Below are 25,458 nucleotides of genomic sequence, written 5' to 3' on the forward strand. Positions count from 1 at the left end.
TATCCGCCCTTACTTCTCATAGTGGTACTCCTCGTCTTATAAGCTAGGATGCAGATCTTGGTCCTGACCGTATCTTTATATCGAGAGTCAACTTTATTGACTACGTATGTGCAAAAAGTCCCAGAGTCCATGCCAGGCCACCTGTTGAAAATAGTCATGCCTCTTCTGCCCAGGTACCAGGTCCTAAGAACTCGGCGTCAGACCCCCGACAGCAAAAGAACACAAGAATGCTCTGGCTGGGGTTTGAGCCCAGTCTTCCCTGCGATTTTATAGGTTTTTTTAATGTTTTTGGTGAGGGTGTGCTGCCAATTACACTACCGGAGCTTGGATGTATGTATGTTTTGGGGGCTTATGACTTGGATGTGGATATGTTAGTTGCAATAGGTTTATGCTGGTTTGAATGTTGCGGTTTGAATATTGGGGTTATGTAGAATCTGTGCTCTGTGTGTTTTCTCGATGATCTAGGGCTGTACGGCCCTGAATTGAACGGAAGGGACAAATCCTGGTAGCCTTGTGGGTTACTATGCTGTTTTTAAACTTATGATCACATGTATTTACTATTGATAAATGGCTTACTACTTGAATCGTCTCGTGAGCAGAATATCTGTGTCTCCGCCCAACAATATCATTTCCTAATTTCTTTCGGCTATTGTTTGTCACAATACGGTTGCCAAATTGACTCGATAGTACGCGCTGTGCTTAATGACCCATCCTTACTGACCCGTAGTAACAAAACCGGGTTTGATATCATTGACCTTTGCCTGCATCTGCAGTCTAACCCGAGGCGGATACCTAGAATCTACAGTTATCTTATCAGATCTCCCCGGATCCCAGAACCCAAACACATGAACGTGTTAGCCTTGGCGCACCGATCACGACCGCGGCAGTCTCGAGTGATATTCTCACACCCAACAAACATCCACACCTCACCGCCCAATCTGAACCTCAGCGTGCACACAGGAGTCTCTCTCCCACCCATCGCCACACACCACCCGCCACTCCTTCCCTCCACAGCAGCTCGCAATGTCGCTCGCCGCTGGGCGCCGGAAGATCCTTATGGATCTTCTCTTCCTCGCCGCCGCCGTTCGTCTGCCCGCCCCCTTGCTAACCTAACCCCCCTTCCTCGAATTCTTCGTCCTGTGCTGACAAGCAGTAGCAAGTCTCGCTGTACTACTTTATGAAATGGGTCATCAACTACCGCGACCCCGACCGCGAGCGCAAGGAGCAGATCAAGAAGAAGTCCAACGCAATCCTGCGCCGCCTCGACCAGAATAACGACAAAAAGGGGGGCGGCCGGCTGGACAAGCTTGTGCTGAGCTCGTACGAGAAGACGATCCTCACCGAGGTCGTCGCGCCGGAGGATATCCATATCAGCTTTCAGGATATTGGCGGGCTGGAGAACATCATTGAGGAGTTGAGGGAGAGTGTGATCTATCCTCTGACTACGTATGTTTTTTTCTTTCCTCCCTTCTACTGGTATAGTGGACGATTGCTTGTTTGGTTTGTTGGTTGGTGCTGATGAACGGGGGATACAGACCGCACCTCTACTCCGCCACCTCATCGCTCCTCTCCGCCCCCAAGGGTGTCCTCCTCTACGGGCCCCCCGGCTGCGGCAAAACCATGCTCGCCAAAGCCCTCGCCCACGAGTCGGGCGCCTGCTTCATCAACCTCCACATCAGCACACTGACGGAGAAGTGGTACGGCGACTCCAACAAGCTCGTCTCGGCGGTGTTCACGCTCGCGCGCAAGCTGCAGCCCACCATCGTCTTCATCGACGAGATTGACGCCGTGCTGCGCTCGCGCAGCAGCCAGGACCACGAGGCGAGCACCATGGTCAAGGCCGAGTTCATGACGCACTGGGACGGGCTGCTCTCGGCCAGCCCGACAACGGGCGCCGCGAGCCAGATCCTCATCCTCGGCGCCACCAACAGAATCCAGGATATCGACGAGGCGATCCTGCGGCGGCTGCCGAAGAAGTTTCCCATCAACCTGCCGGACGCGACGCAGCGCCGGCGCATCTTGACGCTCATACTGCGGGATACGAAGTTGGCGGAGGGGTTCAGGTTTGATGAGCTTGTTGCGCGGACGGCGGGGATGAGCGGCAGTGATTTGACGGAGGCGTGTCGCGACGCGGCGATGGTGCCGATTAGGGAGTATATCCGCACGTTTGCGGGGAGGAAGCTCGAGGGGGTGAATAGGGACGATGTGAGGGGGGTTGTGAATGAGGACTTTTTCAGGCGGGGGAGTGGCGGGAGGAGGCCGGTGGAGGAGGAGCTGGCGGGACTGGGGAAGGTCATTATGGAGGTGAATGAGAGGATTGAGGAGTTTGAGGCGGGCGAGAGGGTCGATTAAATAGATTGGGAGTGGATGGGGAGGGCTGGCTAGCTAGGTAGATAGATGGCTGGTGTGAACGATTTGTTGCGTCCTTCCAATGTTTGCGTTCTGCGTTCTTAGGTTCTGATGATTGCTTGACTGATTGGCTGATTGATTGATTGCGATGGGAAGGTATATATGTATAATGTGTTACGGCACGTAGCTGATTCTTTAGTACTACTCTCTTGTCCTGTGTCTTGTAGACGAGGGGAAAAGATGGAGAGGGTCAATATTCGTTTTTACTTTTTTTTTTTTTTTTGATCACTGTTATTATTTACAATAGAACCCCCTTTCATTGCGGTTCTGGTTCTGGGAATTTGGGGAGGATGTTTGGGGGGCGGGTGGGAAAAATTAAAAGTGTTGCTTCTATCCATCTAAATGTAGCTAAGTATTATATACATCTTTGCAATTTAGGTTCTGAGAAGTTGGATGATATGAGTACATAAAAGATGTGAATATCTATATGATGGTACAGAATGTTCTCAAATCCACATGAGGGCACAATAAAAAACCAATGCAGCTACTCTATGTAGCTAGAGAATACTGCTTCTGGTATTTACCATAATGTTTTCCTGATCTTATAGTTTTGGTTAAGTAGTCGGGATAAATACTATTTCTGTTATCTTGCTGCTAGCCAGGCCAGTCCGGCATTAATACCTACACCCACGATAGCTTCATCCACAGTCCCCCACTTCGCCAGTTCCCAAAGCCTCAGTAGTTCACAAAAACCCTAACCCACTCTTCCCAACCCCTGTGAGGCTCCCTCTGCGCCGTGGAAGCCAGTCTCCAATCAGATAAGATCTCCCGCGCGCCACCATCTGTAGAGTAGACCCTGAGTGAGGTTAAAGTCCGCATACACATATTCCTAGACATTTGGCTGTCTCTCAATCCAACCCACAAACCTCCCCCCCTCCACCCTCCAACCCCACGACCGACTCGGCCGGGACACGCGGCGTCTGGTGTGTTCTAGAAGACACAAGTAAACGAGGCGAAGCAGCTGACAAAACGGCCAGCCCTCCCCTCCCCAAGCTTCCAAGAGCCCCCAAGGCTCAGCTCCAAGAAAAAAAAAGTCCAAGCTCCTAGCTAGCTAGGATCTCCACTAGATATATAACCTCCCCCCCTCCCCCGAAGGACGAGATGGCAGACACACCAACACCACCACCACCGCAAAAGAATATGCAGCAGGCCGATATAGACCTCGACAGTGTGCAGAGCATCGGGAAGCACTGCGACCTCCCTTCGTGCCACAGACTCGATTTCCTGCCGTTTAAATGTGAGTCCTGCTCTGGGTAAGATCCCCCCCCCTCCCTCCCCTCCCTCATCTCCCCGTCATCCTAACAATCAAACAGAACATACTGCCTCGACCACCGGACCGAAACCGCACACAAATGCGCCCACGAAGGCCGCTGGGCCTCTCTCCGCGCTCCCAAACCCTCCTCCTCCACCACCCCGAGCACCCCCAAGCCTCGCTCCCTCCTCGAAGGCCCCTGCGCACACCCGTCCTGTAAAACTACAATCAACACCGTCCGCGACCCGGGCGTCAACTGCGTCACCTGCCGGCGCACCTACTGCCTCGCGCACCGGCTGCAGGACTCGCACAACTGCGACAGCATCAAGCCCGCGTCGACAGGGTCCAGCAGCACGGCCGCCGGCCACGACATGGCCAAGGCCGCGCTGTCGCGGTTCAAGGCGTGGACGGCGAGTAAGAAGGAGACGCTGACCAAGAGTGCTGCGAGCAGCAGGGCGCCGAATCCGGTGGTGGAGCTGGCGAAGCTGCGCAGGACGGCGAAGGGCGATGAGAAGATCCCCGTCGACAAGAGAGTCTATGTGTATGTGGAGGCGGAGGCAAAGTCGACGAGTAGTAAGTTGCCGAGGGGCGAGTTTTGGTATGGGAAGGATTGGACGGTGGGGAGAGTGTTGGATAAGGCCGCCCAGGGGCTGCAGGTGGCGAATGTGAATAATAGGGATGATGGGGAGGAGAAGAAGCTGAGGGTGTTTCATGTCGAGGGCGGGAGGATGCTGGAGTTTGGGGAGAAGCTGGGAGATGCGGTGGTGAGTGGGAATACGTTGGTGTTGTTGAGAGGGGTCAAGATTGTGGATTTATTGGTGGAGGAGTAGAGTAGAACTAGAAGCTTCAACTTGTGGAGTTTTTTTCTTCTTTTTCTGGAGGTTTCTTTTGCTTTGCTGGGGATTTCTCGGGGGTGGTTGGCGAAGCTTAGCGGGGGCTGCGTAGATCTTATTTTTTTTCATCTTTCTTTCTTTTTTTCATGTTCTTACCATTTATATATATAATCCCGAGAGGAAAGCTAGCTAGCTAGAATATTAATAACAGTTAGTGGATCAGTCCCCCATATATTACCAGTCCGCGTGCGAGTGATATCTGATGCCACAAGCATGGATGAAACATCAGAGATATAACCAACGTTAGCAGTAAATGAAATGAAGATCCAGTCTCGCAGGGAAAGTTCATCTCGGCCTTTTATTTCTAAATCGTAGACAGTCTTGTAGCACAAATATTCAGGCACCCAGCGTAGCTTGCACGTGATGCTATCCTGGGGGCGGCGATGTTGGATGAGTATACATACAATACTTGTAGTATTCGGCGTTTGATCTCGTGGTGTAGGGGTTATACTCTGACCCAAGCTGAATATAGAGCCAAACATTCGAGATCTCGTGTACTATATACACGATATATGGATCACGCCTTCCCATTTCACGTATGTAATACATGCATGTAATTGAAGAGAAATGGAGTTGTCGTCGAGGCGGAGGTTCCGTGTCTTGCACAAACACCAGAAGCTCCCTGCCGCCGTAGAATGGTGGAAGGCGCGGTATACGCTCTACATCATCGGCGCCATCTTCTCCACCATGTGCAGTAGTCCAAGGGGGGGGGGGGGGGGGGATATGGCAGCGCGATTGAGTATTGATGCCATCGATCTAGATCTAGGAAGGTAATAAAGATGAACCTTTCTTTGTATTGAGACCGGCCCAGGATTTCCGGAGCTCGGAGCGGTTGAAGGGCTTCCGGATTCCTCCGCGATCCGGCGTGATCACAATTCTCGGTCTCTCTGCTTTCTTGGCGTATTGGGCGCTTATTACTTGGACGGTCACGGCTTCTAAACGCAAGCTCTCTAAAATTTGCGAACGGAGGTCCACTCACGAGGAGTGTACATGTAGTCAGATCGAAAGCGGAATAGAGTCGTAGTTTTTGTATGAAAGACATACAGAGAGCACGTATCTTATTATAGGCATAAAACAAGGAGAATCAAGAATGCGTAAAGAAGATTGATATACCAGCTGTCGAGGTAGTGGTGGTTAGTGGATGTCCAGCTGACTGATGTGAGACTCGAAGTGGGAGCTTGGCGCGAGTGATGGGTTGTGATGCTGAGAGTCAGTTACCTACATAGCTCCGTCACACCTCCCTCCAATCTCCAACCTCCGTCCCATCTACACCTTTCATCCTATCTCTGACCTCCCTCAGATCTCAAATGCGCATTATCACAAACACTAGCATCATCTTTATCATAACCCGATGGAGCATCAACCACCGCCAATTAACCTGATATCACTAAAGGCCTAGGATACAATAGGGCTTGTTTACCCCGTACGCGTCACCGAACGTCCCCTAAGGAACGGTACGGTCTTTCCATTTCTTTGGTTTCTATCTAGCCAGCTGGTAATCGCATCTTATCCTGCCAGAATAAGATCGTGCCTCTAACGTCCCTTCCACCCACCTATTCAAGCAACTTTGTTTTGTGACATTTTTCCCCATGTTGTGTTTTGTTGATATACTCCACCGCTCACCGGTCTGCAGAAATTCTAGAGGTGCTCGTGTAGGACAGCGGAGGAGAACCACCTCATATCTCAGACGCTCTGAGGCCGGTACTTCATGGCAAAAAATGCCCCCCCCCCCGGGTCCCCCCCGCCTCCTTTTGTCTCGTCTCGGCATAATACATGTTCAGGTGATTGTAAACCTAGAGCCTAGCATTCAGGCATCTTTACACGGCTGCCGCTTAGTCAAGACATCCATGGCGGTACAAAACAGTTCCTATCGGCGGTAAGCCGTGGATTCATATTTGGAATGCGGAGATCAGTGGGACTAACTGCTTAACCCCCGGCCCGGTGAACATACCAAACCCCGCCAGGCCGGGCGGAACCTCATAGAAAGACCAACAGGGCCGATATTCCACCCGACACACCAACTAGAGCGGATCCCCAACCCCACAAAAAATGCTCCCGCTGCCACTATCCACCAAAAAAGTGTTTCCCCCGGACCATGTTTCCAGAGTCGACAAACGCCCCGAGTGATGATCCATGAGGGCGGGTATATCCGTCACCACTAGTCACTCGATGGCTAGCGGGTTTGTTGGCCCGACACCAACCAGCCTAACCAACGTAACCAACTCGGCGTCTCGCTGGAGTAACAACTACTTTCTATCCTATCCGTTCCCACCCTTCATTCCGCACGCTCTTCACAGTGTATTCTCTCGAGTAGATCTACACATATCAGCGCTTCACCAAAATCCAGTAAAAACACAAAAAAAAAGCAAAACCTTGCTAAGCTAGGCCAAGGTGACACAAATCAAGCATAGCCAACCGATCATGAGTCTTGGCGGAACGGGTATTTTGAGCGCACACGCATGCAGATGTTTCTCCTCCTCGGACGGGAAGTATTGTCTACATCATGGCTTAGGTCTTTCTAATATAACGAGCGGGGTTATTCGGAGGCGCCGGGAGCGGGGGAGCACTTCCCCTCACTTTTCTTCAGCTTGGGGGATGTGCCGTTGGTTTTTGCTTATTATGCATGGGATGGAGGAATGCAACGTACAGCATATGGGACCTAGCGATCACGTAAAGTCTGCAGGAGTGGGGGATGATCGATGACGTGCACTGGGGTTTTTGTTTCTTCACGTCTTGTAGAGGTTTGGAATGATGGTCTGGACGGATAGTGTTGATTTGATTTGAGCTTATATTTCCCGAGTGATTCTCGATGAAGCCATGAAGTTTCTGATAACATCTAAGTAGTTACAAATAATACGAAGTAGCTGAGACAAACAAGAACGCCATAGAAAATATACCCAAAGAACCGCATGAAAACAAAAGAAACTAAAAAGAGAAAACAGAGTTACAAAAGAGAACTAAACCTGGTTGGAGGCCGTCTGTCTGTTCGCTAGTTGGGTTGCTCAGTCTCATAAATGCATCCGTTCGATCAGAAGATTGGCATAGCCCTTTTTGACCTTGTACAGCTCAGCAAAGCACTTCACTAAAATTCATCATCAGGGCCGTCAGCTCTATTGGCAACAGACCTAGTAAAATGCATGAAACCGCTCGTGACTTTCATAGGTGGTCTCGGAACCGCGATTCCCATATCCCTTAGCGCATCTCCAATTGTCGTGAAGGTCGTCCCCCAATCATTTACCAGCTGCCCATTATTGTTCTTAACCTTCGGATCAGCCCCATGCCTGAGTAACGCTCTGAATGTCCTCCCGTTTCCGTATGCTGCCGCCCAATGAAGTGGTGTCCTCCCCTGGTTGTCTGCGGCTGTGATATCTACCCCCTTCCCAACAAAATAGTTCACTGTCTCAATGGTCCCTTCCGTCGATGCCAGGTGGAGTACGTTCCTCTTGTCGTCAGTAATATGGTGCACATTGGCACCTTCCTCCTCAACCAGAATCTTGATCACCTCAAGTGACTTCTTTGATGCTGCCCACATAAGTGGGGTCCTTCCCAATCGACAGGCAATGTTCACGTTTGCGCCGGCTTTGATGAGCTGCCTGACGAGATCCACGTCGGCCTTTGTTGCTGCGCGGTGGAGTGCGGTCTGCCCTGAACGATCCAGTATGTCGATGGCCTTCTTTTCGACGGTAGCTTCCTTTTCGAGGAGAATCTTGACGATTGGCGGGTTGTGCACCACCGCCCATTGAAGGGGTGTCAGGCCAGCGTTGTCTAAGAGGGTCATGTCTGCATCCGCGCTGAGTAGCAGTTTAGTTGTAACCACACTGGATTCATCTCCGTTCCTGACTCCCCAGTGAAGTGGGGAAAGGCCGAGGCTGTCTTGGTGGTTGATATCGATGCCCTTTCGGCCGATGAGGTATTTGACGAAGTAGTTATCCTTTCGTCGGATTGCCCAGGAGAGGACCTTCCATTCGTCCTTATCCTGAACTGCATATTTCTCCCAACGAGGTTCCAAGATTTGATGGAATCTCTTGCATGATTGAGAAAGGTTGTTGAGACATTTATGGTCTGGCAAGACGTCGGCTATTAGCATAATCAGCTCGTATGGAAGATCCTGGAACGACATTTTGTAAGTTCAAGTATGCGACTTGGTAGATGATGAGAGTATGGGTATGTGTGAGTCGTCTGTCAGTATCTGTGAAGGTGGAAAGCTTTCTGGGAGGGAATAATCATACGCATATAAAGAGGCGGGGGCAAGCTCAAGTATTTAATGTGTTCCCCCGCCTCAAGCCCCCTTACATATAAATAGAGCTATATGCAGCAGAAACTAGCATTGGGGGCGTAGACTCGTAGCGTGTGCGAAATAGTATGTCTCCAACAATGTGGCAGTTCAGCGCAGGAATCAATCAAGATGTTCTGCCGAAGTGAAATTCATTTGTCTACCAGAAGAAACAAATATCATGTCTCACTAGTTTTGCATTAGTCCCATCTACTCGGTGATACATACCTACAGTTGTTACTTGTTTTTTTTCGGAACCTTATCCGGCCGGACGGTCTCGACCTCTCCTCATGAAGAATTTTGACAATTAGGATTCGCTTCTCTTTGGTTCAAGTCCTAGATAACATGGTATTATAGGTTGAATGGAATCAGATCAACGTTTCAATCGTTTCATAGGATTACTACATAGCTACGTTGTTCTTGAAGACAACACTCGGGTTTCGATCCAGATCCGCAGTTAGGACCGGGTGGAATATACAAAGATAAACATGAGTAGGGAGATGACGACAGGGACTCGGTCAATTCTATCGAATACAATGTCTTAAAGAAATCCTTGAACCCAACAACCTACGCAAGGCTATGGAGAATTGGATCGCATGGATCGACCAAAAACACTGTGCAACGGTAAATAATTTAGGCGAGTAAACGTACTCGGTGTCTTTGAGGTACATCCGGGCCGGCTGGGCCTTGCAGCAGTGATACCTACCTCAGTCCTCGGTTATTTTCTTATTTGCTGGCTGTTGTTGCGCTTTCCAAGGGGCAATAATACGTGTATGGTTCTATTCTAATAATCCGCATGCTTGATTTGTCGATAAGATGTACAGATCCAACCATAGTATTTCACTATTGAAGAAAATAACGGTGCATCTTTCAAAGGCTAGAACGTTTTCTTGCTGTGCAGAAAGGCGTTGCAGCTGACGCTTGAGCAACGGTACATATTTCCCTGGTGAATCCGGTACTGATGTACCTTAAACGGGTACTATGCACCTTTAGTATTGATTCCATTGGATCGAGGTGATGGAAAGACCACATTGACCATACATACATATATTTACCAGAATACCTTCGACTCCAATAAAAACAATACCAAAGACGCGCGACACGTCCTCCTCGAGGCACCTCCACTTTTGATACACTGGTGCACAAAGCTCGAAGGTTTTTGAGCACTCCGCTTCTTCTTCTTTTATGGTTGCAGTTATTATCCAGAACTAGCAATGTTATCCACGTTCGACACTGTTGCTAGTAAACCCGCTTAAATGCTGGCTCGCCTTGTTCAAGCTCGTTCTTCCTATTCTCGCTGCAGGTATTACGCGTATTATTAAGGTAATGGGAAATTTCTAGCAGCCCAGTTGTAAAGATGGACCAGGCATCCAATAAGTTCGATACATCAATTCTCCCCAGGACCAAATTGACGGCAGATAAGGCGTCTGGGAGATCCATTCATACCACTCTTAGGCCAGTAGGCGGTTAATCAATTCAAGGACATCAGAAACGAAGATGAAAGGATAATATAAGAGTTGCTTAATAGTTCGGTGAAAGAATGATAAAGACTATGATGCCTTAGCGACGAAGGATGTGAGATGGGGAGAGCAAAGAGTACATGTATGTGCCAAGGAGACTATCTAGCCGGTTCGAGAATATTCAAATACGTACCTACGTCGGTTAGAGGATTTGGGATTTGAACCGACAATTCTGATTCTCCATTAATCCATTGATCTTACCTTGGCATGTCTCCGAGAGCTCATGTTCCCTTATCGACCAGAACGATTCGGATGGCCGGTTTTTCAGTATCTCCCAGATAGCCTAGAAATATTCCAGAAGCTTCGGTATTCCTGAAATGGCCATGAAATCAGAATCGTAACAAGCGTTGGAAGAATAAAGGGAGGAGCTGGTATAGAACTGAGCTTCTCTACTGATCTGGCATATAAGGTGGACATGATTCTATATCTATGTGTCGATCAGGGCCGAATCCTCAGTCACTCCTAGTATCTCAGACTACCGCACTTATGTTACAGTCGATCAATCTTTTTGATCACTTGTCCGGAGATGCAAACTCAGAGCGTTCTTATCCCCAAGGCCCAGCTACATACGTAACTAAAAGAAAACCGAAATCTACACTTATGAAATAAACCCTAACCCACCACCGAATACGCCAATCGTAGCTTCGCCGGCCCCCGTCCCAAGAAACAGGAATGAGGGGCCCCGCCCCCCCGGGGGGGGGGGGTTCGATAGAGGGCGGTGTCCTAGTTTAAAAATGTTTCTGAGCCAGGATATGCCAGTAATTCCTGATCGATTGACAGCTCGCTCGGGATGGGAGTAACTCGAAATTATGGAGAGGGGATTAAAGCAGTCACAAGAAATATAGATCCTTGCAGTTAATTGTAACTAGTTAGTCACTTCGGCGTGGATATCATATTTCTCGGGCCGTTCATTGTTTGAATACGTACCGTAGCTGGCTAATGATTTGTTTCATCATAGGATATCACTCGACAACTAACTTGGAACGATTACTAAGATACATGTAGGGAGTGTGCTAGCGCTTCTAGGACTATGGTACTGTATGTACAGATAGGTGACAACTGCAGTGACCCTATCACGGGGGATAAGGTCTCACTACAGTATTGTTGCATTATCTTTGCTAAGAGTACTATCTGTGAATTGATACAGTATACTTTTTTCCCTTATATATCTCCAAACAGCCGCCTTCTACTAGACATTGAGAATCACGGCAGAGTTTAGGACCCACTAGTGAGGAGAGCGAAGAAGCAACATGAAACAAACCAAGTAATATAGTACATCACTCCATCTTCCTATAATTATAATATCAAAATCTTGAAAATGATCTCAATTTTACTTGATCGCATTGGCTTTGACAAGAGAATCACAATAACATAAATTTCAGGCTGGCTAGAGTACATGTATACAAGGAAAGAAATAAGTATAGACATTATAAAAAAGAACTTACATAATTGAATCTCAAAATTCCCCGAACCAGCAGGCAATATATATCATCTCACCTCCATCCTCTCGACCTGCACCTCTACCTTGCACCTCCTCTCTTCCTTCACATAAGCACACCCACCATAAAGTCCATTCTCGTCCATACTTTCTTCATGTCTACATGCGATCCTTCCTATACTATCCAGATCCCCACACACTTCCCTCAGCACTCTTCTAGCCGCCTGATTTGCATCTTTGCGCTCTGCATATGCGTCGTGTATTGTAGTCGTAGCGACTCCATCACCGTCACCGTCGTCAATGTCCATAGCATTGTTCCAATAATCCTTCTGGACAATTATGTAAACGGATGAGACCGTCGGCGGAGGCGGGGTATAGACCGGTACCTTTTGTCGCTGTACCGTGATCGTTATCTCCTCCTCCTCGAGTACATCACTACATATCCCCCAAAAGACGCGCGCGGGTAAACAACGGCGCTTGATCGAGTGAGGTTGGAGAAGTAATAAAAGGAGTAGGTTCGTTACTTTGTGGTTACCCGCACCAACAACTCGCCCTCCTCGCCGTCATCATCGAATTCCTCCCAGACCCTCATGACGTTCTCGTCCCAGCCGCGCACCATCTCCCTCACGAAATCAATAGCGTCATCCGCAGTAGTGTAGCATCGCGATATGTGCGTTCTGGGCCTAACGGTATCGTAGTGGAACACTTGGCACAGGACATAATAATAAGTTGTTTCTACTACGCTTGGAGATATGCGCTTTGCCGCTGGCGGGGGCGAAGCTGAAGCTGAGCTGATGGATCGTTTTCGCGACATTGGATTCGCCAGCCATGAGACTGCGCAGCAGTTGTAGAGGAGGGCAACAGCAGATAGCTTGGAGGTCGTTGATTACGATGCCAAGACCCTGAGACTCTCTGTAAGGGTTAGGTGTTGAAACAGGGGGTGCCAATGACAGAATTGAAGGGATGTCGCGGGAGGTCAAAGAGTACAGCAGGCACGCGTGTTTCATTATTTATCTGCTGGCGTTTGACTGCTGTTAGAGGTTTGAGATAGAGCACTATTGATACATTACCCCCAAAACCGTTTCTACTAAAAGAAAAGGTCAATGATCTACGTCTGTAGCTTAAATGACATGCAGTTTGTATTACGATACCCCTGCTCAAGTCACAGGATTAGGATTAGTCTAGTAAAGGGAGAAATAAACGTCGTCTTTCCATATCATGGAGCTCTAGGTGTTTACTTTGATATATTCAAACTTTCAATGTTGCTAGGCATATGCATTTGAGAGATTTGGTTTTCTTGATAGGCGATAAATACGTATATTATCAATTCCAAGTTCATTAACAGCCTGCTTGCATGTGTCCCCATGGAACTGAGTGATAAATCTTAACTTATTAATGTTGTTAAAGAAGCTGGCTGCATGTGTCAGTGCGTACGTACCCACAAAGACTTCGACACCATAACTCAGTCAGAGGCAAGAAACTACGACAGCGAATCAACCGAACCTACCCCCTCAGAAAAGACCAGGATCTTGGATTACTACCTACGTGGATGTACAGCACAGCAACAAAGAACGAGATCTGGAGATACCTCCTCATGCGCTGTTTCGTGGCATCCGGAATCTCTACATTCCCGAGCCCTCATTATATAAATCCACGTCACCCCAGCCAGTAGCAATAGCATCTTTATAAATTTTACCCCAGCGCACCTCTCCCTGAAATCCCACAAGAATCTCACCACAGCCACACACACAATGGGTACCGCCAGCCATCACCCCGCAGAGGCACCCCGCCCGCCCCCACCACAGCCACTCAAAATAGTAACTACCCGCCACCCCGCACCCGTCGAAGCAACCCGCCCGACACCAGCCACACACTCGCAAATTTACCGACCACCCTTCCGCCCCGTTATCCTCTTTGACAACCGGATGGTGTTCAATTTCTTCCGGCCCGACAACCTGCAGGTGCGGACGGTGGTCAGCATGCGTGACATCACTGAGAACGGCACTAAGGGGCCGTCATGGACAAAACTGTTGGAGATACTAGGCGAGAAGGAGGGCCTGTTTGATGTGGAGAAGGACTTTATGGTGGTGGCTGAGTGTGTGGTGCAGGGGGAGAGGGAGTTTTTAGCTGCGCTGCAGTGGGCAAGTAATTTACCTGCCCAGGGTAAGAACTTTGTGGTTTCGATATATAAGCTAGGGGAAAGGGTGTGGGGATAGACCTAGGAAGATAGATATGTCAATATTACTTGAGTTGCTTTTTGTGCGAAGTCTTTCTTTGGTAGAGTCTGGTTGGTTGTGATTTCTCTATGTCGTCTATAGATTCCTAGTTTCGTCTTATGTTACAATTCTCTTTTCTAAAGACTTTGGCCTTACTATACAGAGTCCTAATTGGCAATCCTTGAGTTAGAAGAAATAATATATGACTACACGGGTTCCACTTATAATACTAGGGGGCCAAGGTAAGTAAATACGTACATAAGTAGACACGTCATATATGAATATGAATATAAAATATCTTTATATATGTCTTATCTTTATTCCTACCCAACTGTGGGCGAAGATAATATGAAACCTTGTGGTAGATATTCCCAAGCCCTCGCCGATTTCAGTATATGCTCCTTGCGTTAACCATCCAACTCCACCACGCTAGAAACGGTCGGTACTTTGTTTCCTAGAGGTTTCGAGAAGCGCAACCTTTCGTGAACATTTTCGTTCAAAGAAGAGTACGCCTTCATAAATGATAGCTCTATAAGAGTATAACCTTCTATCTGTTTCAAAATATGCACGGGCCCTCTCTTCCACGCAACATGGGAAACTACCTAGACAGCTATAAATACAGCAGGTCATTGGCCAGTTAAGTAGGCACAACTTGCATCGCAGCATCGCAATCTCCCAGACTTGAGTACACCTACGCAAAATTCCAAACAGTCAGCGGTACTCTTTGTCGAGACACCCAGAAATAGTCAACACCAACACCGCTACCAGTACAGCCCCCTCAAAGAGCCCATTCCCCACCACAAAGAACCTTCACAATGTTCCCCGACCCAACTTCCCTCTGCATGTTCATTCTGCTGATCCTTTATCTCCGGGAACTTCTCGCACACGCGCTCACCGCATGTCCAACGCCGAAATCCCGTCGCAAGAGGCCATGCGGTGGGTCGTCGTCCTTCGTGCGTAGGTTCCGCCGACTTAAATGCCTATGGGAGCACCGCAAGAGCGCTGAGCAAAAGCGTGTTAGGCTCTCGAAATACCAGAGGGCGATTGGCCAGGCCGCGGTGTTCGTGATGTTGGGTGTCTGCCTGTGGTTGTCGTTGTATGACCCAGACCCAGACACACTGAGGAAGTTTGTGGTGTGCGGGTGTAAGGTGGTTATAGTGGGGGTGGGGTTGGTATTATATGTGGCGTTTTTGAACGTAGAGATGGAGCGTTGTGGGAAAGCCTAGGGGAAGAAAAGAAGACTTTGAAAATTATGATAGATGAGGGAAATATTGGAATGGGACTTCAATTTACAGCCGATAAAATAGATGGAGTAATCTTGTCGTAATCTATTTCCAGGTGAGTGATCTAAATGGTATGTTCCTTGAGTGAGGTTCAGTGAAATTTATCGGGTAGCGCTCTGGATGCCGTGAGCTTTAATTCCACTCACAGCCTATCACTCGGTACCCAAACCACCCACAATACTCGCAACATCCCAGAAAATAAGAATCAAGATAAAGAAAGGCTATCCATAGAAAGAAAGTATTCATAGAAAACAGGAACAAAAAGTATCTCCAGTGGATCACAGGTCATTCACCAAAGGGATCTTCCTACAGATCGAACCTAGTGGACCCCGTAGTATCTGGCCGCAATAAGGAATACATGTAATTAAGGGAGCAAAGGTAAGATCTATGTAGAGAAACCTATGTAACCCTACCATGCCAATTGATTATCACGATGTACATCATGACCCGGCCACTGGCTACCCTCTTGTTTATATCACACAACAAAACCACGTTTAAGCGCCTCACATACTAGCCAGCGCGCGAAGATAAGGGCGTTCATGTAAGGCTCTCCGTGGTTTGGCCGGCGCATAAGCGGGAAGCGTTAATTCCCTTCGGTCTGATACAGGATTGTGCCGATTACATTGTATGATACTTGACGCGGAATCGGCATTCAATCACATATTATCACTCGTTAGGGACACAGGGTCTGTAGGTTGTGCTCGTCATCACATAAGATTGTTGTAGGTACTATACATGCTCCGCCATCATTACTTTTTTTTCCATAGACGTATCCCAGCATTTAACTCCCGCACTCCCCCACTGCGCGCAGAAATGGGGAGGAGGCTGACAACCAAACGTACAAAAAAAAGCATTAGCTGCTTGGACAAGAGAAATAAGTAGGTTCGAAACATGAGTATTATAAACTGCAGGACCAGGAGGGCATTCACATATCCACAAGTAAACTAATTGAGTCCTCTCTTCTCACTCTCGGAATAGAAGATAACCATACGCCAGACTTTCTTGACCATTGTTTCGCCATCCTCGCCAAGTGCCTATAGGGTTGGTTAGCGGGGGTTTGGAAAATAATGGGGTGTGAGATCGTACCATTTCCAATTCTTTCACAAGGTTTTCTGCAGTACCGCGCTTACGGATATGATCGAGAACAAAGCCAACAAGCTCTTGTTCTTGCACACCGAGGTACTATACTCTGATTAGCGCAAGACATGAAAGCAAGGGGACAAAACAAACCTCCATGATTTTCTTCTCCACAAATGGCTGCAGCTTCTCGCCAATGATCGCTTCATCCACATGGTCCCATTGAACTTTCCAATCGAACAACCCTGACCTGTCGCTCGGAATCTCCTGCGCCAATTGTTTCACCAGCTTCTCCCTGGTCTCTTCGTCCATAACACTTGAAGCATCGTATGTGATCGGCACCAATACTCTTCTTCTAATACTATCATCCTCTTCTTCATCTTCCAACAGCCCTTCAACCTCAGCAGCTGTCTTCCTTCTTGGCGCGCTAGCCTCCTGCTTCTTCGACGCTGCCGCGCCCAATGCAAGCTTGAACTTCTGTGGCTCCTTAACTGTCGCCGCAGCCTTCTCCATCTCCTCTGCTTGTCTCGCAAGGAAGCTATCCGCCATGCTTTCTGCCGCACGCTTCTTATCGCCGTCAATCTCTGTTTGCCGTATTTCGGCAGCGCGATCACGGTCATCTAGTTCCGCTTCTCTAGCACGGAAAGCCGCACGGTTCCGGATCCACACACTACGATCAACATAATACTCTTCAATTTTCTTCTCTGCTTCAACGTCGTCGTCCCACGCTTCTAGTCGTTTTGCCATCGCCTGCTTCTCGGCAGCCTCTCTGACCTCGTCCTCAGCATCCCTAAGCTGCTCCCGTTCTAATGCACTGGTTCGTGATCTCTCACGGTTGAGCCAGCGTCTTTCATGATCAAGGAAATTTTTCTCCGCGTCGGCTGCCTTCTTGGCTTTTCTCCTTCGTTCAAGTTCCTCGTCGCTTGCATCCGAATCTTCCTCCTCCTTGGAGTATAGATATCCGTTCGGATGGTTTCCGTTAACGAACGCTACACCCTTCTGGTAATCGCGGGGAACCTGTACACCAGCTGATGGCCCAGTAGGAACACGACTTGAAGGTCCATCACCACGAAGCCTACTTGGTCCAATTGGGATAGCATTTGCCCCGCCAGATGGACCTGTAGGCGCGCTTGAAGGTGGGGGAGAAGACGCTAGACGGTTAATCCGCGGGCCAGCATTTCTCTCGCGTTCCATCTTTTCAATTTCTTCCTCCCGTTTCAAGCGCTCCAGATCTCTGCGGTTAGAGCGTTCGCGGAAAGCGGCAATCTCCTTCGCTACCATTTCACGCATGTCTGCTGGGATGTCACTCAGTTCGTCATCTGCAGAGAGAGGGATTGTTACAATTTCTGGTTGTTGTTGTGTATTTGATGTTTCGGGCTCATTCTTTGTAGGAGCTTCAGATTCGGATCTTGTGGTGTTGGGAGAGGCGGTGGTGTCGGGTTTAGCAGAGGCGCGTTTTGTAGGGTCGTTGAGCTCTGATATTGTTGCTGCGATGGCCGCACGGGCGGCATCGATGCGAGATTGCTGAATAGAAGCGTAATCAGGCTGTTGTCTTTCGGAATGCTCCTGGCAGTTTTCGAGGAATGTGGTCGAGTTATCATCGATGACAACCTAGATGACTATTAGTAAAATGCGGTTATGGCGAGGGGATGGGATACGAACCATTAACTTAGCAGCTTCCCCTTTATCGTCAACAGCAGGTATCTCTAAATCCTTAAGAACTTCGATTGCGCACCCAAGACTTTCAGGATCTTCATATTCCGCGAAACCAAACTTGCATGGATCTCCATTTTCGTTTGTGGCTCGTGCCCACTTCTTCAAATTCGCCGCAGACTGTACCAGAAGCGTTAGCATGATTCTATTAAATATTTCCAAGTGCGCTAAATGACCGGTATCACTGAAGATAAGAAAACACCTTACCCTAAGTATTTTTTCCATCCACTCATCGCCCAAGCTTCCTGGGATACCGCCCACAAAAACTGTCTTCAGCTGTTCTTCAACCGTTGGCGGGACTAAATCTACAACCGCTTCCCTACTGAACATTTGCCCACCACCTCCCATACCACCCATACCCTTACCGCCGGCGCTAGGTACAGGATTCTGCCTCGTCACGCTCGTACCCAGCCTAATGATCGGCGCGTTGAAGTTTATGTTCGGTAGATTGGCGGGGGGCACAAAACCGGCCATGCCAGGACGGGTGGGCATATTGGCTTGCATCGTGCCAGGTGGTGCGCCGCCGGTTCCTGGAGGAGGAGGGAGCCCGGGGGTTCCAGGCGCGCCAGTACCTGGAGGCATACCGAATGATGGTGGCATCATTCCGGTAAAGCCCGGAGGCATTTGGGGACGACCGTACTCTGGGGGATTAGCTACGTACTAAGTTGTGCTTACAATAGGAAGGCTAAACTTACGACCGTACGGATACATTGAGTAAGATGTGCTTATTGAAGGGGTTGTTTGGTCTTTATATACTGCGCGCGTGTAGAGAGCTATAGAAGATGGCAACAAAGGGACGTGTTCGTAGTGGAGGAGCTGTCGTACAGTGGGCCGTCGTTGTAAGCGTGTAGAAGTTGATTGTGAAGGGAGTCGTGAAATGTCTGGGCAAAAGTACTGTTGCTTATGTAATGAACATAGATGATGCGAAAACAAATTCAACCCCAGAAACCGATAATATACAATTGTCCAAGACCCATCGCCTCAACTCTCCCAACTGTGCATGATGGAGTTCCGGTGTCTTTTACGGAAGGCACTCGTCCCAAAGCCTCTTTTGGCATCTCCTAAAAATCCCTATTCGATCTCTACGTACACAATTCGGGCATTCTCAAACACATCTGGGCTCCGCTATCCCCCACCAACGAACCCCACCGCGACTCGGAGCAGAACATCCAATGCCTCCTCAGGAACGACCATTAACGAACTCCTGGAATTGGTGAAGACCAAAACTGGGCCAGCGCGCCGCAACTTCGAGTCACTCCTGGAATCAAACGAGTTCTCCCGCGGTCAAAGCCTGAGCAGCCCTCCTCTCGGCAACAGGGCTATCCCACGCACCGGACCTTCGGCAGGAAGAAGTGTTCAAGTTAGAGCTGATCTACCATCCGCTCTGTCAAGGTTGAGGATGATCTTGACGGCGAACAATGTCAAGGCGGATCAGGTTAGGCAGAGGTTCCACGAAAGACCGGGATTGAAGAAGAAGAGATTGAAGAGTGCAAGGCACAGGAAGAGGTTTAAGGCTGGATTCAAGAAACTGGTGTCAATTGCCATGGAAATGAAGAGGAAGGGATTGTAAAAGGTCGGGGGTGAATAAGCTATGGGTATCGAATGGGGCATGAAGAATGCGGTCATCTATATCGGTTTCCCTTTTGGTACTATGGAGGAATTTGGGCGAAATACAAGGGCTCTTTGTGGAAATGGTTGACTGTTGGCTTATCCAACAAGGTGCCAAAGGGTAGCTTTGTACAGAAAGAAAGGCCGGTATAAGACGGATCTCGAAAACCTTTATTTGTAAATTCCTTCAATCCTCAAAGCAAATATTTTTATGTTCTGTGCGATATCAAGAGTTGTCCTCCAATCGATAAGTGCAACGAGACATCTCAGCTATCCACCCCCCGTTCAACTTGAGCCTCATTACTACGAACACCTCTCCTTTAATCTCTTTTCTAATACTTACTCAACAATTCTTACGGATTCTTACTGTCGCCCTTTCCCCTCTGTTCGCTCCCCAAGAGCGCGCCATTCTTTCACACATTCACATAGCTACATTTACACCCCCTGAGCGCTCAAGCAGAGCTCTCGCAATCATGGCGCGCCTGGGACGCACTGGCTTCTTAGCCGTTGCAGTTATATTCCATTTATTCTACCTTTACTCAATATTTGACATCTACTTCGTTTCACCAATTGTCTATGGCATGCGACAATATTCCGTCGATGCCGCAGCACCGGCAAAACGATTATTCCTAGTCGTCGGTTTGTTATCCCCTTATATCCTCAGCTTACCACTTCACTTACACTAACATTCGAGAATAGGTGATGGCCTCCGAGCGGATAAATGTTTCCAAAAACACACTGACCCAGATGATCCGTCGGTTTCGGCACATCTCGCTCCATTTGTACGTTCTCGAGTACTCACAGCTGGTACCTTTGGTGTTTCACATACCCGTGTACCAACAGAATCACGACCTGGACACGTCGCCCTGATCGCGGGGTTGTATGAGGATGTGAGCGCTGTCACAACGGGATGGAAGATGAACCCAGTTGGGTTCGATTCTGTCTTTAATAGGAGTCGGCACACATGGAGTTGGGGGTCCCCAGATATCTTACCCATGTTCAAACATGGTGCCAGTGATCAAGATAGGGTTGATGCATACAGTTATGACGAGGAAATGGAGGATTTTACTGCTGGTAAGGATCATACTACTACAAAGTGGAGTTTTGGACTAACATACATACTACAGACGCAACAAACCTGGATATCTGGGTCTTTGACCGTGTCCAAGAACTCTTTGAATCGGCGCTCACGAATTCGACACTCTACGACATGCTCCACCAAGACAAACTGGTTTTTTTTCTACATCTGCTAGGTCTTGATACAACCGGACATTCCTACAGACCATACAGCCCTGAGTATCTTCGCAACATTAAAGTCGTCGATGACGGTTTGGAGCGAATTCACAAACTAGTCAACGACTTTTATAAGCACGATGACCAGACCGCATGGGTATTCACAGCCGATCACGGCATGAGCGATTGGGGTTCTCATGGCGATGGCCACCCTGATAACACCCGCACACCGCTCGTAGCCTGGGGTTCCGGCGTGCGAAAACCTCTACCGCCACCAACAAATGCGCCGACAGGTCATGAAGATGGCTTCTCGGCGGATTGGGACCTGAATGCGGTGCGGAGAGTGGATGTTGCCCAAGCGGATGTTGCAGCGTTGATGGCGTATCTTGTCGGACTAGAGTGGCCGGTTCACTCCGTAGGGGAGCTGCCGCTAGAGTATCTAGATGCCGAGCCAGTGGTGAAAGCGGAGGCCGCATGGACTAATGCTAAGCAGATCTTGGAGATGTATAGGGTAAAGGAAGGTATGTTAATTTACCCTTACCGCCCTTCCTTTTATTGGCCATGACCGGGTGATGGGCTGTGATGCAGCAATATTCATGCCAAGGAATCATTTATATGGGAAAACAAGCTGATGTAAAACAGAGGTAAAGAAAAACACTATGATCAAATATAAACCCTTTGCAGCTTTTGGAGAGGGTTCACAGTCGCTTGAATCCCGCTTTATGCAGATTCGTCTTCTCATCGACAACCACAAATACGTTGAGTCAATTACCAAATCTCAAGAACTAATTAAACTTGGGCTTGAAGGTCTCAGATATCTCCAAACCTACGATTGGCTATTTTTACGTACCCTTGTGACACTTGGGTATCTTGGCTGGATTGCATTCGCGTTCACGACTGTGATCGATCTTCACGTATTGCACTCCAAGACCGAGCATTCAAGAACGGTCACGAGCACTTTGTTTTTTTCAAGTGTGTTCGTTGTACTATATAGCGTACTCGTGATGCAAAGAAGTAACTGGACCTACTACGCATATGCGTTTTTCCCAGTTGCCTTCTGGGAAGAGGTCTTCGCGAGGCGGAAGGGATTATCCCAAGGAGGCAAGATGCTTATAAAACATCTTAGCGGATTCTCGGGAGTTGTGGGATTGATTCTCGAGGCCGTTGTTTTCTTGGGAGTACTGGAAGCTATGGTACGTTTTGTGTTTCCCTTTCCTAGCGCCTAAAGAGGGAGACGAGCTGAGTAACGAGGGAATGGTATACTGAAAATTTCTGCAAGATATTGGTTAGCCAAGGATCTTGAGAAATATTCATGATATCCTCCTTCCCCTACTACCAAATATCCCCTCGTCCTGGTCGCGTGGTACAGACGAGCTTGTATGCTAATATTCGCCGGGCTGGCAATGATAGGTCTGGGGTTATTTCCGGCGAGAGGTATTTACCGCTTGCTTTTGCTTCGCCGCATTTTGGCCTATGTCATATGGTTCCGGTTTTGTCCGACAAAATGGGCTTCTGGTGACGGGTTGGGCCATTTGCTGTGGGTTGATGAGCACCTTCACATTACTCCCTGTACTGAAACAGGAGAGTGAGAACCTTATGTATGTCTTTCCAGCCTCGGCTACTGATACGTAATCATATTGGTTGCATCCAAGCTAACCATAATAAATAGATTACTTGGGGGAGGACTCATGTTCGGGTTGGGATTGCTGTATATTATGTTTGGCGAGCGTATAGGAGGTGGTGTGCAGGATTGGGTCTCGAAAAGCATTTTAGGTCTGCAGGTTTGTGATATAAAATTTACCCCACAATCTAAAGCGGGCGCTGACGATCGCGGGATAGGTCGGGTTGATTGGACTCGCTATGATCGTCACGCAGTCAAGTGTCAGATCTTTACAGGCGAAACAGGGCCTTCCGTTGGGGAACCAAGTTGTGGGATGGAGTGTGCTTGGTTCGTTATATCACTTTTCTCCCCTGCTATGTCACTTCCGCCCCCACACTATTGCTTACAGTTTTTCGTGCTCTAGTTTTATCGATCACGGTCCCGTTCCTGCATGGGATCCGACCGCAAAGTTATTATTTCCATAGACTGGTTGTGATATTCCTCACATTCTCACCGATCTTTGTCGTTCTCACGATATCGTACGAGGGACTCTTCTACGTTGTGTTTTGCCTTACCCTTGTGGCATGGGTACGTCTTGAGCACAAGATCTACCTCCACTCTCATCACCCTACTAGCACTCCCATGGCCGGCAAAACACTCGCGGATGCAGCATCCATTGCAATTGACTCAACCGCGGGAATAGACGAATGGCGCTCATTGACCCTCGCTGATTCCCGCGTGGCGCTTTTCTTCTTTTTCCTGATTCAAATCGCCTTCTTTGGTACTGGAAATATCGCCTCCGTCTCTTCTTTCTCATTGGACAGCGTCTATCGTCTCATCCCCGTCTTTAGTCCCTTCGCCATGGGTGCACTCCTAATACTGAAGCTTCTCATCCCATTCGCTGTCATCTCTGCGAATTTGGGTGTATTAAATCGCCGTATTGGTGTAGCACCGAGTGCGCTGTTTATGGTCGTTATGGCCATCAGCGATGTGCTCACACTGAACTTCTTTTATATGGTTAAAGACGAAGGTAGCTGGCTCGATATCGGAACGACGATCAGTCACTTCTTTATTTGCGGGCTTTTGGGTGTGTTTGTGAGTGCCTTGGAGTTCCTTAGTGAAGTATTCGTTGGAGGTGTTAGCATGGATGGTGGAGAGGATAAAAAGAAGGTGCAGTAGAGATGATCGATCGATATTGTTACACTTATACATATATCCGTACATGTAGGTTTTAGATTAGTTAGAAGCTTTTTTCTTTCTTTTTTTTTCGCGGAATACCTAGGGATTTTGACAGCTACATGTTCATGATTACTGGTAACGAGGACCCGCGGGAAGGGTTCGGGATGCTTTCGGCTGTAACATGTGATCTCCTTAGTACTCGCGTCTAGGATAAAGAACCAGAACATGCAAATGCCTAGTTTGTATGGCAGCTCAGCGCCACTCCATACAAATAATCCCTGCTTTCCCACTTGCATGTTCTGGTTCTTTTTCCCTGACGCGAGTACGACGTTGCTGGGTTAGGGTTATTCGCAATACTAACTACAATACTGTAATGTCAATGATCGCTGTTTTCATATTCAGCTTACGATTTAAGGCGTGAAATATGTCGCGTGACTGACCATATCAGGATTATTTAAAAATTAGAGTTTTTAAAGATCCAAAATAAACAGATTTTGCTCAGGACCCTATTCTCCTCTCTTCCCTCTTCCCTCTTCCTAAATGCTCAATGTGCTACACAAAGGTACTTAGGGCAAGTATCGGCTACTCGGCTCACCGCCTTGCATGGGAAACGTGAAATGAAGTGGTATGGGAGCTAATTAGGGTCGAGATTAATGATTGACCCTCCTTTAGTACAATATCTGATTTCTACAGCGACCCAGTGATGCGCACAAGACTAGCCCAGAACTGACATTGTAATGTTATTCGAGTGATCATCCATGATACACGTTTTGTGCCAACCTGCTGTGAGCAACCAGAACATTCCACAAAATTTAAGAACATGTGTCAATCACTTGATATGTTCTCTACAAACACCATTTCTCTCATATGTTAGAAACTTTCTCTTCAGGATGGAACGATTTGGATCGTTCTATCCGCCGACCGCCATCGCGCCTCGGCGTAGCCACTAACTCCAAAGTACTGGGTCTGGTTAAATGGCACCTACAGTCTTTTATCACAGGATAGGTGCATGAGCCCCATAACAGAATGCGTCACCGAATCCGTAGAAAGGGTCTCGTTATATCTTTCCAGACCCCCGGATAAAAGTGAGGGGGGAAAAATCAAGCATTCGGATCCTCTCTTTTCCCTCACCCTTCTCCCACGAAAGGGGCTCGTGGGTCTCATTGATTTGGATCTGGTTAATTACGCGTCACGAAGTAGAAGAGAGGCACAAAGTCTCCAGATTATAGTACTTTTGTTCGTACCTTCGCCGGAAAATACCGTTGGAAAGAAACTAGAACGTTTATCACATGCGAAACGGAGATTTTTTTTTTTGACTCTTCACGCAGAACACATGTGATTAATTGGCAAGTGTAATAGAAAATAGAGTGGTGGAGGCTTTTCTGGTGGTACCTATCATATGCTCAGCCCTATGAACTGATATATTGATGGGTGAGGGGAACTTGAGGTACCTCCTTTAAACACTCGTATTCGAGTGAGGACTGTCTACTGCGGCTGGTGAGAATCACAATTAATTACACAAATGACCACCTGCCAGGGAGACGAATACGGCGACCATGAATAGTTCCTTTGCTCCATTTCAATCGCAACCTCCATTTATTTGATGCGGGGAAGCGGCCAGCGATCATGATCATCCAGGAAAATTGATTTTCCTCATCAAGTTCAGCCATCTAGGTATACATACCTGTTCTTTTCTTCCGTGATCACATGCCACTGCCATATTAGATAGTATCGATCGAATGGCTAAATGCGTACATGCACGCA

The 25,458-nt window shown here is 48.2% G+C and overlaps 9 protein-coding genes across 9 annotated transcripts; 6 read left to right on the forward strand and 3 right to left on the reverse strand.

Moving 5' to 3' along the window:
• Positions 1 to 1,023: 1,023 nt before the first annotated feature.
• On the forward strand, positions 1,024 to 2,352 carry LAJ45_09294 (uncharacterized protein; the record flags this gene model as incomplete). The annotated part of the gene is made up of 3 exons (XM_046118837.1): positions 1,024 to 1,083; positions 1,157 to 1,446; positions 1,536 to 2,352. 3 exons carry the CDS (start codon positions 1,024 to 1,026, stop codon positions 2,350 to 2,352), a joined length of 1,167 nt encoding a protein of 388 aa, XP_045967915.1.
• A 1,158-nt stretch (positions 2,353 to 3,510) lies between these two features.
• On the forward strand, positions 3,511 to 4,491 carry LAJ45_09295 (uncharacterized protein; the record flags this gene model as incomplete). The annotated part of the gene is made up of 2 exons (XM_046118838.1): positions 3,511 to 3,662; positions 3,723 to 4,491. The coding sequence occupies 2 exons, from the start codon at positions 3,511 to 3,513 to the stop codon at positions 4,489 to 4,491; spliced, it is 921 nt and encodes a 306-aa protein (XP_045967916.1).
• A 3,091-nt stretch (positions 4,492 to 7,582) lies between these two features.
• Positions 7,583 to 8,674, reverse strand: LAJ45_09296 (uncharacterized protein; the record flags this gene model as incomplete). Its single annotated transcript, XM_046118839.1, has 2 exons — positions 7,583 to 7,610; positions 7,680 to 8,674. The coding sequence occupies 2 exons, from the start codon at positions 8,672 to 8,674 to the stop codon at positions 7,583 to 7,585; spliced, it is 1,023 nt and encodes a 340-aa protein (XP_045967917.1).
• A 3,161-nt stretch (positions 8,675 to 11,835) lies between these two features.
• LAJ45_09297 (uncharacterized protein) lies at positions 11,836 to 12,599 on the reverse strand (the record flags this gene model as incomplete). Its single annotated transcript, XM_046118840.1, has 3 exons — positions 11,836 to 12,114; positions 12,172 to 12,220; positions 12,310 to 12,599. 3 exons carry the CDS (start codon positions 12,597 to 12,599, stop codon positions 11,836 to 11,838), a joined length of 618 nt encoding a protein of 205 aa, XP_045967918.1.
• A 937-nt stretch (positions 12,600 to 13,536) lies between these two features.
• LAJ45_09298 (uncharacterized protein) lies at positions 13,537 to 14,001 on the forward strand (the record flags this gene model as incomplete). Its single annotated transcript, XM_046118841.1, has 1 exon — positions 13,537 to 14,001. The coding sequence occupies one exon, from the start codon at positions 13,537 to 13,539 to the stop codon at positions 13,999 to 14,001; it is 465 nt and encodes a 154-aa protein (XP_045967919.1).
• Positions 14,002 to 14,899: 898 nt separating this feature from the next.
• LAJ45_09299 (uncharacterized protein) lies at positions 14,900 to 15,227 on the forward strand (the record flags this gene model as incomplete). Its single annotated transcript, XM_046118842.1, has 2 exons — positions 14,900 to 14,958; positions 15,023 to 15,227. 2 exons carry the CDS (start codon positions 14,900 to 14,902, stop codon positions 15,225 to 15,227), a joined length of 264 nt encoding a protein of 87 aa, XP_045967920.1.
• Positions 15,228 to 16,228: 1,001 nt separating this feature from the next.
• LAJ45_09300 (uncharacterized protein) lies at positions 16,229 to 18,785 on the reverse strand (the record flags this gene model as incomplete). The annotated part of the gene is made up of 6 exons (XM_046118843.1): positions 16,229 to 16,318; positions 16,371 to 16,466; positions 16,515 to 17,972; positions 18,024 to 18,194; positions 18,282 to 18,715; positions 18,770 to 18,785. The coding sequence occupies 6 exons, from the start codon at positions 18,783 to 18,785 to the stop codon at positions 16,229 to 16,231; spliced, it is 2,265 nt and encodes a 754-aa protein (XP_045967921.1).
• Positions 18,786 to 19,077: 292 nt separating this feature from the next.
• Positions 19,078 to 19,644, forward strand: LAJ45_09301 (uncharacterized protein; the record flags this gene model as incomplete). The annotated part of the gene is made up of 1 exon (XM_046118844.1): positions 19,078 to 19,644. The coding sequence occupies one exon, from the start codon at positions 19,078 to 19,080 to the stop codon at positions 19,642 to 19,644; it is 567 nt and encodes a 188-aa protein (XP_045967922.1).
• A 511-nt stretch (positions 19,645 to 20,155) lies between these two features.
• On the forward strand, positions 20,156 to 23,694 carry LAJ45_09302 (uncharacterized protein; the record flags this gene model as incomplete). The annotated part of the gene is made up of 8 exons (XM_046118845.1): positions 20,156 to 20,321; positions 20,382 to 20,756; positions 20,810 to 21,436; positions 21,558 to 22,108; positions 22,326 to 22,513; positions 22,585 to 22,696; positions 22,755 to 22,863; positions 22,940 to 23,694. 8 exons carry the CDS (start codon positions 20,156 to 20,158, stop codon positions 23,692 to 23,694), a joined length of 2,883 nt encoding a protein of 960 aa, XP_045967923.1.
• Between the last annotated feature and the right edge of the window lie 1,764 nt (positions 23,695 to 25,458).

The sequence above is a fragment of the Morchella importuna genome (assembly GCF_003444635.1).
Source record: "Morchella importuna strain M04M26 chromosome Unknown Morimp01GS035, whole genome shotgun sequence".
NCBI lineage: Eukaryota > Fungi > Ascomycota > Pezizomycetes > Pezizales > Morchellaceae > Morchella > Morchella importuna.